At 36.2% G+C, this 15,658-nt stretch overlaps 1 protein-coding gene across 1 annotated transcript in view; it reads right to left on the bottom strand.

Annotated features, from left to right (window-relative positions):
• ATRX (ATRX chromatin remodeler) overlaps positions 1 to 15,658 on the bottom strand; it is a 281,996-nt gene that overhangs the window by 128,661 nt on the left and 137,677 nt on the right. The window contains 4 exon segments of the mRNA XM_031660872.1: positions 7,637 to 7,814; positions 7,972 to 8,118; positions 9,003 to 9,112; positions 10,379 to 10,520. Coding sequence (XP_031516732.1) covers positions 7,637 to 7,814; positions 7,972 to 8,118; positions 9,003 to 9,112; positions 10,379 to 10,520 — 577 coding nt within the window.

Below are 15,658 nucleotides of genomic sequence, written 5' to 3'. Positions count from 1 at the left end.
ATCAGTAAGAAAAAAACAAACAATCCCATCACAAAGTGGGCTAAGAACATGAATAGACAATTCTCAAAAGAAAATATACAAATAGCCAACAAACATATGAAAAAATGCTCAACATTACTAATGATCAGGGAAATGCAAATCAAAACCACAATGCGATACCACCTTACTCCTGCAAGCATGGCCATAATCAGAAAACAATAGATGTTGGTGTGGATGCAGCGATCAGGAACACTTATACACTGCTGGTGGGAATGTAAACTAGTACAGCCACTATGGAAAACAGTGTGGAGATTCCTTAAAGAACTAAAAGTAGAACTACCATTTGATCCAGCAATCCCACTACTGGGAATCTGCCCAGAGGAAAAGAAGTCATTATTCGAAAAAGATACTTGCACATGCATGTTTATAGCAGCACAATTCACAATTGCAAAATTGTGGAACCAGCCCAAATGTCCATCAATCAATGAGTGGATAAAGAAATTGTGGCATATATATACGATGGAATACTACTCAGCCATAAAAAGAAATAAATTAACAGCATTTGCAATTACCTGGATGAGACTTGGGACTATTATTCTAAGTGAAGTAACTCAGGAACGGAAAAGCAAACATCAAATGTTCTCACTGATATGTGGAAGCTAGGCTATGAGGACACAAAGGCATAAGAATGACACAATGGACTTTGGGGACTTGGGGGTAAGATTGGGAGGAGGGCGAGGGATAAAAGACAACATATATGGTGTAGTATATACTGCTCAGGTGATAGATGTACCAAGATCTCACAAATCACCGCTAAAGAACCTACTCATGTAACCAAATACCACCTGTACCCCAATAACTTATAGAAAAATAAAAATAATCTGAAAAAAAGATGCATATCTCTATGTGCAAACCTTGAAAGATATGACAAATCTATTATTAAATAAAAAGGAGTATGTTACAGAATAGTTGTCTATATTATGATCCTATTTGTGTATTTTTGCTGTAATAAATCATAACCATGAGTCTAATGGATTTTCTGAGTTCTGTGAGTCCTTCTAATGAGTTACTAAGCCTGAGGGTGGCTTTGAGGACCACCTAAATGTTGCAATACCAAATACATGCTTCTGTAAGCACAAAAAATTCCTATAAGGATGTAAATGAAACAATAATGGGACTAGGAGGTAGGGAACTTTTACTTTTCAATATACAACATTTTCTTCTGTTTTTATTTTGCTTAAGGATATGTATTACTTTTATAATTTAACTTAAAAGAACTATTTGTTAGCATGGAAATGGAGAGTGGTAGCCCTATCGTTATTAAGGATATCTGAAGAACTAGAAGAATTAAGAATAAAAGTAGGCCAGGTGCGGTGGCTCACACCTGTAATCCCAGCACTTTGGGAGGCCGAGACGGGCGGATCACGAGGTCAGGCGATTGAGACCATCCTGGCTAACACAGTGAAACCCCGTCTCCACTAAAAAAACAATAACAACAACAAAAATAGCCAGGCGTGGTGGTGGGCGACTGTAGTCCCAGCTACTCAGGAGGCTCAGGCAGGAGAATGGCGTGAACCCGGGAGGCGGAGCTTTGTAGTGAGCCAAGATCGCGCCACTGAACTCCAGCCTGGGCGACACAGCGAGACTCTGCCTCGAAAAAATAAAAAATAAATAAATAAAATAAAATAAAAGTAAATGCACTCATTAATAACCCTCAGTCAATGAAAAAGTTAAATTGTTATTCATCTATCAAACATGTTATTCATCATATTAAATAGAATATGAATTATTATAAGATAGGAATGTATATAACATTTACTAACATAAAAAATTACAAATAAGTATTTTTAATGTTCGAAAAGAGTAAGTTTTAGCTGGCCGTGGTGGTTCACACCTGTAATGCCAGCTACTACTCAGGAGGCTGAGGCAGAAGGATTGCTTGAGGCCAGGAGACCAAGACCAACCTGAGCAACATAACAAGACCCTCATCTCCAAAAAATTAGTTGTGTGTCAGGAGTTCGAGACCAGCCAGGGTAACACAGTGAGATCCTTATCTCCAAATAATTATCTGGGTGTTGTCAGAAGTTCAAGACCAGCCTGGACAACACAGTAAGACTCTGTCTCTACCAAAAAAAAAAAAATTTTAGTTGGGCATGGCGGCACACTCCTGTAGTCTTAGCTCCTCAGAAGACTGAACTGGGAGGATCACTTGAGCCCAGGATTTGAAGCTACAGTGAGCTATAATCATGCTACTGCACCCCAGCCTAGGTAACAGAATGAGATCCCCATCTCCCTGCCCCCTAAATACATACATACATACATACAGACATACATACATAAAATACATAAAATGAAATGTTTTAGTTACCTTTTATACTTTCTAGAAAACTTCATTCCCAAACAATGACATATATATATCAGATAGGAGGGTTTCAAAATACCTACACTTAGAAATACTTATACAGAAACTACAGGGGGAATGGCAGTCATGAGGCTCTGGAGAGCAGAAGAACAGGAATTTAGAGAAAGACTTGAAGAGAATTTCTTCTGTTCAAAAAATCAAGTGTGACTAAAAGACTATGTTAACTTAAGATAGTTCAATACCCTATGGAAACTTGTCATTATTTTATAAAACTACATAGATCTATCTTATTGCTTAAAGCAAAGAGTACCTTGAATTAATATTGTGCATATGCACATTCACACATACACATAAAAATTATGTCCTCTCAAGCTACAAAATGTGGAACATTCTTCTAAAAACAGTAATGTGAATTAGAAAACTCCACCAGATCAATTTAAGTACATTAAGTAGAAAAATATGCCTCAAAACAAATGGTAAATTAGGGAAGAAAGGTCAAATAAAGGTTTTGTCACATACTATTATAGTTAAATGTAAATTCTTTTTCAGTGTTACATTGCCACCTATTGGTGAATTTTTTACATAAAAAACCATAAAGAGAAAAGTTGATAAAATGTTTAGAACTGTCCAAGTAAACCTCTATTAAATCCCTGATCCAGTAGAAATAGGAAAGGTAACAAAATGTTGTCACTTTCTTGTTCAAGAAACTGGGTCTCACACGCCGTGATGATTACGATCTCCATGATCATAGTTCACTGCTTCCTTGAACTCCTGGACTCAAGCAATCATCCCATGTCAGTTTCCTGAATAGCTGAGACTACAGGTGTGTGCCACTACACCTGGTTAATTCTCTTATTATTTTTTTTTTTAAGATATGGGGTCTCACTATGTTGCCCAGGCTGGCCTCAAACTCCCAGCTTCAAGCAATCCTCCTGCCTTGGCCTCCCAAAGTATTGGTATTACAGGTGTGAGCCATTGCACCCAGCTGATTCTTGTCACTTTAAGCTACTAAGGCTTGGGATAATTGTTATGCAGCAATAGATAACCAGAGCAGCTAAGTTCAAAGATGAACACTACTATCTTAACTCTGGTCAGCTCTAAATACTGTTTCCAATCCTAATACATACTCCCAATTTTCCAGGCTTCTGATCTAATAGCCTACCTTTTAAGTTTACGACCTCAGCTCATCCTTAAGAATCTCATACCCAAAACTGTCTGGTTCTGACATTTTGCTTCCATCTTGAACTTCAATTTAGACTTTTCTTTGACATTACACCCAAACTTCAGTCTTCACATACTCTGCTGCCATTTGTATGATTCTTCACTACCACTAATTTGTTCCAAATCAGAGAAAATAAATTGGGCAGAAAATGGAAAACATGTACTAGAAAATTAAGTGTTACACTTAACAGATCCCTTCTAATAAATTTAGAAGTACTTAACAGATCCTGACACTTTAGACTTCAGTGGCAAAGAAAATTATATCTAAATACTACCACTAAACAGATCCTGACACTTTAGACTTCGGTGGCAAAGAAAATTATATCTAAATACTACCACTAAACCTTAAAACTTACTACAGTTTTAATATATTCCATGTTATACATGATGGATATTAGAAGATTCTTGTTGTAGATGGTTACCCAGCTATGGCAGAGGAACTATCTCTAATACTCATATATACTCTGGAAAGGAAAATAGAAGTAGAGCTTCAGTTTCCTGAAGAACTTCCAAAAAAACCTAATAGAGAAACCAGCCCCGCTTAAGTTTTAACAAGGGTAATCTAGGTATTTATTTTTTTAATTATCAAAACAAACAAAAAATATAACTTACTCAACTTGATAAAAGACACCTATTAGAAATCCACAGCTAATGTCATACTTAATGGTGGAGAACTGAAAGCTTTCCCTGAGATAAAAAACATGACAACCAACTGCTCTCACCACTTACATTCAACATTATATGGAAATTTCTAAACAGGGTAATTATGCAAGAAAAAGAAGTTAAAGACATTCATATTGGAAAGGAAAAACTAAAACTATTTCTACTCATCGACTGTATGATTTTCTTAATAGAAAACCCTAAATCACGTGCACACACACACACACACACACAACTATTAGAACTTATAAATGGACTCAGCTAAATTGCAGGATACAGAATCAGAATACAAAAATCTGTTGTATTTCTATATACTAACAAAGAACTATCTGAAAATAAAATTAAAACAACTTCAATTCCAATAGGCTCAAAAAGAATGAAATATTTAGTAATAAATTTAAGAAAATAAGTCCAAGACTTGTACGCTAAAGAAATTAAAAGACCTAAATAACATTTCATTACTAAAAGAAATTAAAGATCTAAATAAATGGAAAGAAATTAGATGTTCATGGAGGGGAAGATTTAATATTGTTAAGATGGCAATATTCCTCAAATTAATCTACAGATTCAATGCAATATCTAACAGAATCCCAGCTAGCTTCTTTGAGGAAATTAAAATTTCAAGGAACCTCAAATAGCAAAACAACCTTGAGACAGAAAAATAAAGCTGTAGGACTTCCTCCTGATTGCAAAGCTTACCACAAAGCTACAGTAATTAAAACAATGTCACACTGGCATAAGGACAGACATATAGATCAATAAAATAGTATTGAGAGCCTAGAAATAAACACATACATCTATGGTCAATTGATTTTCAATAATGGTGTCAAGACTCTTCAATGAAGAAAGAATAGTCTTTTCAACAAATGTTGTTAGAACAACTGGATATCAAAATGCAAAAAATGAAGTTGGACTCCTACCTCATACCATATACAAAAATAAACTGAAAATAGATCATAAAATACAAGAGCTAGAATTATAAAATCAGAAAACATAGGTGAAAAAATTCATGACCTTTGATTAAGCAATGAATACGTGGATATGCATTAAATGCAAAAGCAACAAAAGAAAAAATAGGTAAATTAACTGTCATCAAAATTTTAAAGATTAGTACTAAAAAGATTATATAAAAAAGTAAAAAGACAACTCACAGAATGGAAGGATATATTTGCAAATTATATGAGTGTGTTTACATCTGTAAATGTCAATTTTCAATAAAAGGAACCATGATGTCTTCAAGAAATGGCTGACTCTGGGGCCGGGACAACATAACATGAACCTGGAGCATCCTGTAATGCCAGAAAGTAATAAAGTGCTCAAAGCCAAAAGGATAGGGACATATCAAAGGGTAGAGGACCTAACCTTAAAAAAAGCTCCCAATGGCCAAGGTAAAACAATTTGAGCAAAAAAAAAAGTAGTAATGGTTTATAGTCCAATGCACAAACTAAAAATAGATGAGTATATAATTATATAAATCAAAGGCTAAAATAAATGGGTGAGAAAAGATAAATTTTTCTTTAAAAAATCCAAATTTGATGTGTAGATACTACCCACTATAGGAGATGGAGCTTAATTTCTACCATCCTTGCATTCAGGTGGGCTAGACCGAGTGACTGGATTCCAATGAACAGATGAGGGACAGGTAAAAGTAGCAGCTCTACAGGAGAGAAACCTGACAAACTCTACCCTAAGCAAGTGATGAAAATTAACATCATCAGTGACAGCATGTGCTTATCATGTACCCCCGATATGAGGAATGATGTGACAAAAGGGTATGTCACCTCTGGCATATTCTTTCAAAACCTCAGTCTAATCTCAGTCTAATCACAAGCAAAACTATAAATTCAGATTAGTAAACACTATACAGGATATCTACCTGGACGGTCCTCCTTAAGATTGATAAGATAATGAAAAAATAAAGATTGAGAAACTCTCATAGACCAGAAGACTGTTAGAGACATGATAGCTAAATACAATGTAGTACCCCAGATAGAAAAACTGGTGCACTACAAATGCAGTTCAAGTTATTAATAATAATGTGTCAACAATGGGTCAATTTCTTAGTTTTGAAAAATCTACCATGGCAATGTAAGATGTTAACAATGGAGGAACCAGATGTTAGGTATATGGGAACTCTCTGCACTACCTTTTCAACTTTCATGTAAACAGAAAATTATTCCAAAATAAAAAGTGTTTTTTTTTTTTTTTTTTAGATGGAGTCTTGCTCTGTCACCCAGATGGGAGAGCAGTGGCACGATCTTGGCTCACTGGAACCTCCAGCTCCCAGGTTTGAGCAATTCTCCTGCCTCAGCCTCCTGAGTAGATGGGACTACAGGCGTGCAACACTATGCCCAGCCAAAATTTTTTTTAAATGTCACTAAATGATAAAACATGGCAATGACAAATGTTACCCTTCGTGTTAGAAGCTTTAATTTCTTTTTTTCTTTCATTTTTTCATGAACAAATAAGTACACTAAGCACCTGAAATTGTTATATTAAACAATTTCAAGGAAATCTTGTGGAAAAAATCTGCTACAATGATACTAGACACTAGCTTATAATAATTTTTCAACAATAAACCAGCCACAGGATTTTTAGACACCTATTTTAATCGTGGGAAAAAGATAAACTTATTATTAGGCCTTAGATTTGTGATGGCAGTTATTTTGCTATGTATTAACTACCTCATTATCTTTAAAAAAGAGGCAAAGCCATGGATTCTAAAGATTACTATCACTTTGACAATGACAATTACCCAGACTTTCTCAACAAAAATAAAACCTCAATAGTGTCTTAAAGTAATATGATATGACAAGATAAACATATGAAGAAAAAATTGCACAAATTAATAATCGTAGATTAAAAATTAATTTTAGTTTTGCAGACAGTACAACGTGTTGCTTTTCCAAGTGTCAAATATATCAACATCTGGCTCTCACATCAGATTACTATCACATAAGGATAGACAGTATTGAAAATACTAACCTTTCACACTGATGGCCCCTTAAAAGGAGATAAGCAAGCAGCAATTCTTCTAATGACATGAAGTTTGGAAAGACACAAACTGTTTTCAGGATATGGAGAGAGCTCTTGTTATCACCTAGTATTTGGATAGCTGGAAGAATCTTTGATTGCAACACAGGCATCTGATGCATTTTTAAAAGTGTTTACAAAGTATCCCCTAAAACCCTAAACACTTTCAGACTTAGCAAATAAATTCTTAACAGCTGGCGACATTAAGGGTGATTTTATCTTACTGAAATACTAAGAATTTTTTAAAAGGTAAAAACCTGAAGGATAACCAAAACAAAGACCAGATACTTAGTAGTGGTGCAATTAGTATTTGTTAAATAAAATATAAACACATCTTTGATTCAACTTGCTTCTTTATGTCACTCTCTATTAATACCTTACCTGGATCAACCAAAGCTTTGTTAAATATTTCTTTAAGTTTCCGACTCTTCACATTCCTTCCTTGAGCAAGATTTCTATACATCTCATAGCCTATGATCATAACACCACCATCTTCTTGCCACCTCTGCAGCATGTAGCTTCTCTCCTGAGGACGTTTCACAGTTGCTAATTCAGAAACCTTTTGTGGGGAAATAAAGATTTTTTTAAGTAGCTACTAAAAACATGTGAATACTAAATATTCCCATTGAAATATGCATCGCTAGTAATTAAAAACAGTTTACGATATGAATTTCATGTGACTATTTTAATAATAGAAAACATTTAAAATAAGTTACCTCAAGCTTCTCATCATCTTTTAATCCCTCTTGCCACTTCTCAAATTCATTCATCCAATTCAAAGCAGTATTAAGAGGACAAACCACTAACGCCGTGCTGAAATCCAGTTTGTCACACAAAAGAACTGTATGAAGAAAACTTACCACCTATAAGAAAACAGATTGTCACCTTCGTAAATATCCAGAAAAAACGTAATAAATTAAGCAATCTTACAATGTTATAGCTTTGTTTTGCTTTAAACAATAAAGCAACCAACCAAACTGCCAGAATTTCCAAACCAGGCAAGGCAGAGGGAAAGAGATAGTAAAATGCAGAAGTTCAAATAGATGATGTATCAGGCTCTCTCTAAAGCTCCATGATTCTATGAGCAATGTGAATAGTATAAAATGATCCCATACCAATACTAAGTCCTAGGTCTCCATAAAATGTCCCTATAGTCTTTCAGGAAATACCATGGCTCATTTAGAAGAGAATCATGTTACATAATATTTTTCCACTTTAATGTGTTCTGACCCATTAAATCTATAATTACTTTATAGTTTAAAAGTACAAATACATTCACCAATTTTACATCTGCTACAACTCCTGCCATTTGGAAATGCAGTAATTTTAATAGTAAAAGATACTTTACATCATACTTTACTTTTCTCATTACTTTAACATCATAAGCCGTTAAAAGTTGCAAAAAAAAAAAAAGTTAATTTCTACTTTAGAATCTTTGCAGTTGTTGGTCATACCTGAAACCCCACAGGCTCGCTTCATTAGGACCTCTGCTCAAACATTACCTCCTAAAAGATGCCTTTCCTAACTCAATATCCTCCCTTAACATTCATTTTCTGAAAGTACATATTTTTTATTTGATTAGCAGCTCTCTCCTCCACTAGAATATAAGCTCCTTGGAGACAGATCTTGTTATTCTTGTTCACTGCTTTATCTTCAGCCCCTACGACTGTGCCTGAAACATAATAGAATCCAATATATATTAATGAATCCACAAAAACAGGATACTTTCATATTCTTCAGCTCTTACCTGTAAAGTCTTACCAAGGCCCATACAGTGGGCAAGAATGCATCCTGAACCTGGAGATTTCTTTGTTTTTTTCACAGACTCACAGCAGCAATCCCACATAAACTGAACACCTAAAAATAATAGCTTCATTAAGTTAAATTTAAAGGTCCAAGTTAAAAACTTCCTTTATATAAACACATCAAAACATAACCAAAACTTCTAAGAAACAGCATTAAAGAAAACACTTAGCTAAAGAATTTCTTATACGTAAATGGGATTTTTTCCCACCAAAGTAAACCAGAAACAATTTAACACAAATATAGGACAGCGGGACTTTCCTTCATCCTCTCTAAGCTATCCACAGCAGATGTTCTCTATTCCCTGAGATGGTTCAAAGAAACATAAGAATACTCTAAAAGAGAAACATGGCCGGGCACAGTAGCTCACGCCTGTAATCCAAGCACTTTGGGAAGCCAAGGCAGGTAGATCACTTGACGTCAGGAGTTCGAGACCAGCCTGGCCAACATGGTGAAACCCTGTCTCTACTAAAACAAAAAATAAGCTAGGTGTGGTGGTGGTGTGCACCTGCAGTCCCAGCTACTCAGGAGGCTGAGTTGGGAGAATCACTTGAGGCCAGGAGGCAGAGATTGCAGTGAGCTGTTATAGCACCACTGTACTCTAGCCTGAGTGACAGAGTGAGACTCCATCTCAAAAAATAATAATAATAATTTTTGTAAAAAGAGGACAACTTTATCCAAAGACAGAATGGCTTCCTATCAAAAATACCTTTGAGTTTACTGAGTCAATCAGGAAAAAAAAAAAACCCAGGAGATAATTTCATCATCTTTTCCTTTATTCAATAGTAAACATTGAGAAAGAAAGGGGCCTAGCAACTCAAAAAGTAGGAACTACAGAACCTCCCTTACTAATTAATTCACATAAACACTCAAAACTGACTTACTGATTCAACTCTAATAAAGCAGAGGGTAGGAACAGTTTGGTATTGTTCTAATACAAATGTAGGAATATTATTTTAAAAATACCTGAAAATGGCTGAAATAGCATTTCTAAAACAGGCTTTTAGCTAGCTACAGCTCTTCCCAACCCCTAGCTGCCCTTAGGCCAATCTTTGCTAACTAGGTGAAACCCACTTGCTATATCTACCCATTTTTAAGCAGCACTTCTCTCCCTTTTTATAATACTCATTGTGTTTGCAATCACCCAATTTTTTTCTTCCTCATTTGTTTATGAGCTCCATAAAGGCAGGGGGATTGTGGATTACCCGCCCCAATCAACAATTTACCTCCAGCACTTAGCAGGATGTAAGGCAGCTGCCTCACATCCAAATATTGGTAAAATTTAACTAAAAATTATGGAATCATCTAATAGTTTCTTACCATCTACTTGATGGGGTTTCAATTTGATAACCATATTTCTATGAACCTGCACTAAAGGTTCTTTGGTTTCTTCATCTTCATCTAAAACCAACTTGGTTGTTATTGGACACTTGGTGGGTGAAGCATCTTCAATTTCTATCACCTACAAGAAAAGGAGTTGTTGATAGGTAAGCTCAAAGAAATCATTCAAGCAATGGTCATTCTTACTAAGGGAGATTTTCCAAAATATAGACACATTTACTCCCATACCACAAATCCAATTGGTATGATTTGGATATGTGTACCCACCAAATCTCATGTCAATTGTAATCCCCAGTGTCGTAGGTGGAGCCTGGTGGGAGGTGGTCGGATCATGAAGGTGGATTTCTCACGAATGGTTTAACACCATCCCCTTTGGTGCTATTCTCATGACAGTGAACGAGTTCTCACAAGATCCAGTTGTTTAAAAATGTGCAGCACCTCTCCCTCACTCTCTCGCTCCTGCTCCCACCATGTGAGGTGCCGCACTCCCCCTTTGCTTTCTGCCATGATTGGAAGCTTCCCGAGGCCTCCCCAGAAGCAGAAGCCACTATGTTTCCTGTACAGCCTGCAGAACCGTGAGTCAATGAAAACTCTTTTCTTTATAAATTACCCAATCTCAGGACTAATACACCACTATTTTGCTTCAATAAAGCCAGGACAGAGCCCAGGGTTTTATGTCTTCTAAAATCAAAACTCTCCAAAAAATTTTAAATCACTTTGATAATGTCAGTAATTTAGCTCAACAGATCTCACCCTGGGTATTTCGACACACATTTATTACGCAGAGTTGTGAAAAAAGCAGTGTTCCCTGTTGCTGGTTACTATGCCAAAAAAAAAAAAAAAAGAAGAAGAAGAAGAAGAAGAAGAAGAAGAAGAAGAAGAAGAAGAAGAAAAAGAAATAAGAAAAAGAAGAAGAAGAAAAGAGGGAGGAGTGGGGAGGAGGAGGAGAACTCCAAACTAATCTACGGTAGTACCATTACAATTTGAATGAACATGTGGCTCCCAACAAAAGATAGTTCTATTCTTCTAGAGGATATTTGAAAATGTGCAATCGTATTTATGATTGTCATAATTATTGGTCAGAGCTGGTATTTAATGTAGGAGGAAGGGAAGGCAAATACAAACATTCTATAATGTGAAAGACAGTCCCAAACAAGAACTGTACGACTCAGGATGTCAACACGACTACCACTGAAAAACACTATGAATACATGGTGTGAAAAGAAAAAACATTTAGAAACACTGGTTTCGGAACCACAGGCTCAAAAATCATGATAGGAACATATAATACTTTCTAATTACAAAAAGGAAACAATTATCACAAGTTCCTTATTTAAAATAAAACTTAAGTAGATATAATATATGCACACAGGTAACAAGTGTATGCTTGCATATATTTTTTGCTGTCTTATCCTAATCTCTACCCATTACATAGTATATTCAGTAACTACATAAGATAGGTACAAGTATTACCATTTGACAGATGAAAGAACTGGGGGACAGAGAAGTTAAGTAACCTGCACAAGGTCATACAACTATTGAGTATCATGACACTGAGATTTACATAGAGGATTGATCCCCCGAGTCCATGCTCTTAAACATTACAAAATAGTAGTTTAGTAAAAGAAATGCTTGTAATAAACAGTTTTATGGTTCCACTGAAAAAAAAATAGAAACTTGTGATTTTAAAATCACAAAAACATTACGCAGTTGGGTGCAGTAGCTCACTCCTATAACCCTAACACTTTGGTAGGCTGACGGGGGTGGATCACCTGAGGTCAAGAGTTCAAGACCAGCCTGGCCAACATGGTGAAACTCTGTCTCTACAAAATATACAAAAATTAGCCAGGCTGGTGGTGGCTGCCTGTATTCCCAGCTACTCCAGAGGCTGAGGCCGGAGAATCGATTGAACCTGGCGGCAGAGGTTGCAATGAGCCGAGATCGTGCCACTTCACTCCAGCCTGGGTGAAAAAGCAAAAGCTCCATCTCAAAAAAAAAAAAAAAAAAAAAACTTAAAAAAATTTTAAAAACAAAAACATTACGATGGGGAAGAAATAAAATTTTAGGAACTTTTTTTCTTATTTACAATTGAAACTAGTAACAAATGAATTTGTTAAATGTCCAATATAGAAATTTTCAAAAAAGTAGATGGAAGATAATAATAAATCCTATTACCCATCACTCAGCTTCAAAAATTATCAACTTAAGGCCAGGCGCGGTGGCTCACACCTGTAATTCCAACACTTTAGGAGGCCGAGGTGGGCGGATCATGAGGTCAGGAGTTCGAGACCAGCCTGGCCAATATGGTGAAACCCCGTCTCTACTAAAAATACAACAACAACAACAAAAATTAGCCAAGCGTGGTGGCGCGCACCTGTAGTCCCAGCTACTAAGGAGGCTAGGGCAGGAGAATTGCTTGAACCTGGGAGGTGGAGGTTGCAGCGAGCCATGATTGCACCACCGCACTCTAGCCTGGGTGACAGAGTGAGACTCCGTCTCAAAAGAAAAAAAAAATTATCAACTTAAGGCCAGTTTTGTTTCACTGATAGCATCTTACCCATTGTCCAACTCCCCAGATCCCACAAATCATTTTGGAGCAAACACAAGAAAGTATGCAATATCATCTATAAAATGTTTGTAAATGTCTCTTTAAAAGGATACTTCCTCTTTGTAAAACCATAAGATCATTGTCACATCCAAAAAACTACAAACAAGTCACAGATTTGCAGTAAATTATCTGAATAGATATTGTACTTACATAAAATTGTGATATCCAAAACCAAGATTAACACTGAGAAATAGTGTGGGGAAGCAAAAATAGCATAGGCCATTTAGACCCAAATTCCGTTTCATCAAGCTATCTAAACCCTCTTAGCTTCTGTGTCTGAATCTGCAAACTGGGAACGATTATCAATAGTTTCCACAAGGTTGTTCTGGAGATTGAATAAGGCAATGTATGCAAAGTATCTGGCATAGGCTAAGTATTCACTAAATTATTACTGTGTCCTAACCTGGATGTGTAGTAGCTTCATATCACTGGGGTAAAGCCATTATATAAAAATGGAAGATTCCCTAAATATCTTATCCTGTTTACAAGGTGTGGTACACAGAATCCTGAAGTGGCCCCAGAATTACCGACATCTGATATAAACACCTTGCATAATCCCCTCACCTTCTGAGTATGGTTGAGACCTGTAAATATAATTGGGCTATCATTCGCATAATTGGCCCACTAATAAGCTGACTCTGATTTAATCAAAAGGGAGATATTCTAGGTGGGCCTGACCTAATCAAAGTGAGCTCTTTAAAAGATTGAAATGCTTTCCTATTGATCTCAAAGATGATGCAATCTGCCATGTTGTGGAGCGAGAACTCTAGTAGCTAAGGACCTAAGTGTAAGAACTGAAAGGAACTAAATTCTGCCAACAAGTGAACTGGAAAAGGATACAAAGTCTTACATGAAAGAAAAACTCGAGTTAACATCTTAATTTCAGCTTGGTGGGACACTAAGCAGAAAACCCAGTAGAGCCATGCTCAGCTAAGCCATTCCCAACTTCCTGACCTGTGAGACAAATCAATAAATTTGTCTTAAGAGGTTAAGTGTGTGGTACATTTTAATGTTGCAATAAAAAACTAATATACAAGGCTTTAATTAAGATTTCTGAACCATATATTAATCAGTGACTTGATGATACTTTTTTTATTAAGTGCTGTCTTCAGGATTGAGGATTAGTGTATCTTCATCCTAAATGTAGGAGGAAATAAGTTATAAAGAAATCATCTACCTATTAGTGACTAAGTAGATCTGTTTATGCACTCAAGCTACAATACAAGGAAACTTTATTTAACTAATAATACTGGGTATACACCCAAAGGAAAATAAATCATTCTTCCAAAAAGACACAAGTACTCTTATGTTCATGCCATGCTATTCACAATAGCAAAGACATGTAATCAGCCTAGGTGACCGTCAATGGTGGATTAGATAAACAAAATGTGGTACATATACACCACAGAATACTATGCAGCCATAAAGAAGAAAATCATGTCCTCTACAGCAACTTGGATGCAGCTAGAGGCTATAAATCTAAGCAAATTCACATAAGAACAGAAAACCAAATATCACATGTTCTCACAAGTGGGAACTAAATACTGAGCACTCATGGACATCAACATGGGAACAACAGACACTGTGGACTACTGGAGGGGGAGGGAAGGAAGAGGGCATAGGCTGAACAACTATTGGGTACTATGTTCACTACCAAGGTGATGGGATCCACACCCCAAACCTGAGCATCACACAATACACCCAGTAACAAACCTGTACATGCACCCCCCACCCTGTATCTAAACTAGAAGCTGAAATTTAAAAAATAATAAATACACAGCAATGAAATAGGAGAAAAACTTAGGACAAATAATCACTTAAGGTGTAGTAAAAATAAATACAGACACGAAATGTCTCCCATATCTGAATTGAAGGGAAAATAAAGGAAAAAAATCACCTGACCAAAATATTAAAAGGTTGAGCCAAACTTCTGCTTCCAGTCATGATAGTTTATTAGGAACCAGGTTTACCTTCCTGCTGTAATCAAGTAGAAAAGTGGGCAAAATATACGAAAAAAATTTTTTTCAGACATTGAATAAAGACACCACAGGACCCTGATCCCTGAAAGTAGGAAAACCAACAAGAAGACCCCTATATTCCCCTTGAATTGGTGCCTAAAGGATCAGGGAAAAACGATTCCCAAGGAGAGCACTGGAGATATATTAAGTTGAAGAAACAAAGATCAGGCTGAGATGACTGAAGTTGCAGGGCAGACTACAAAGAAAAAAGAGCCACACAAAAAGAACTCAAAATCGAGACAGGATTCACTGTGAGTCATGGCTGAACATTAAAATGCACACATGAGGAGTGAAACTTTGTGAAGCCAGGCAGAGCAAGACCAAGAAGCTGTGAGCTAAAAGCTGTGGGAGAAAGCAATTTGTAAATTAAAGAGTATTGAAGAAACGCATTAACCAGGCTTTTTTAAAAGCTTCAAAATTAAACTGAACTTTTAAATAAAACATTACTAGGTTTGTCAAGAAGAAAAAAAATATGAAGAATAACCAGGGAAAAAAAGAGTCAACAAAAATGGGCCAAGAAGTAACAGAAATAATGAAATAGGCAGACAAGTAAAGTGAGACAGCTGATTAAAAATGCCCAAATAGGCTGGGTGTGGTGGCTCACGCCTGTAATCCCAGCACTTTGGGAGGCAG

The sequence above is a fragment of the Papio anubis genome, chromosome X, assembly GCF_008728515.1.
Source record: "Papio anubis isolate 15944 chromosome X, Panubis1.0, whole genome shotgun sequence".
Classification (NCBI taxonomy): domain Eukaryota; kingdom Metazoa; phylum Chordata; class Mammalia; order Primates; family Cercopithecidae; genus Papio; species Papio anubis.
This window is presented reverse-complemented; position numbering and strand designations above follow the sequence as displayed.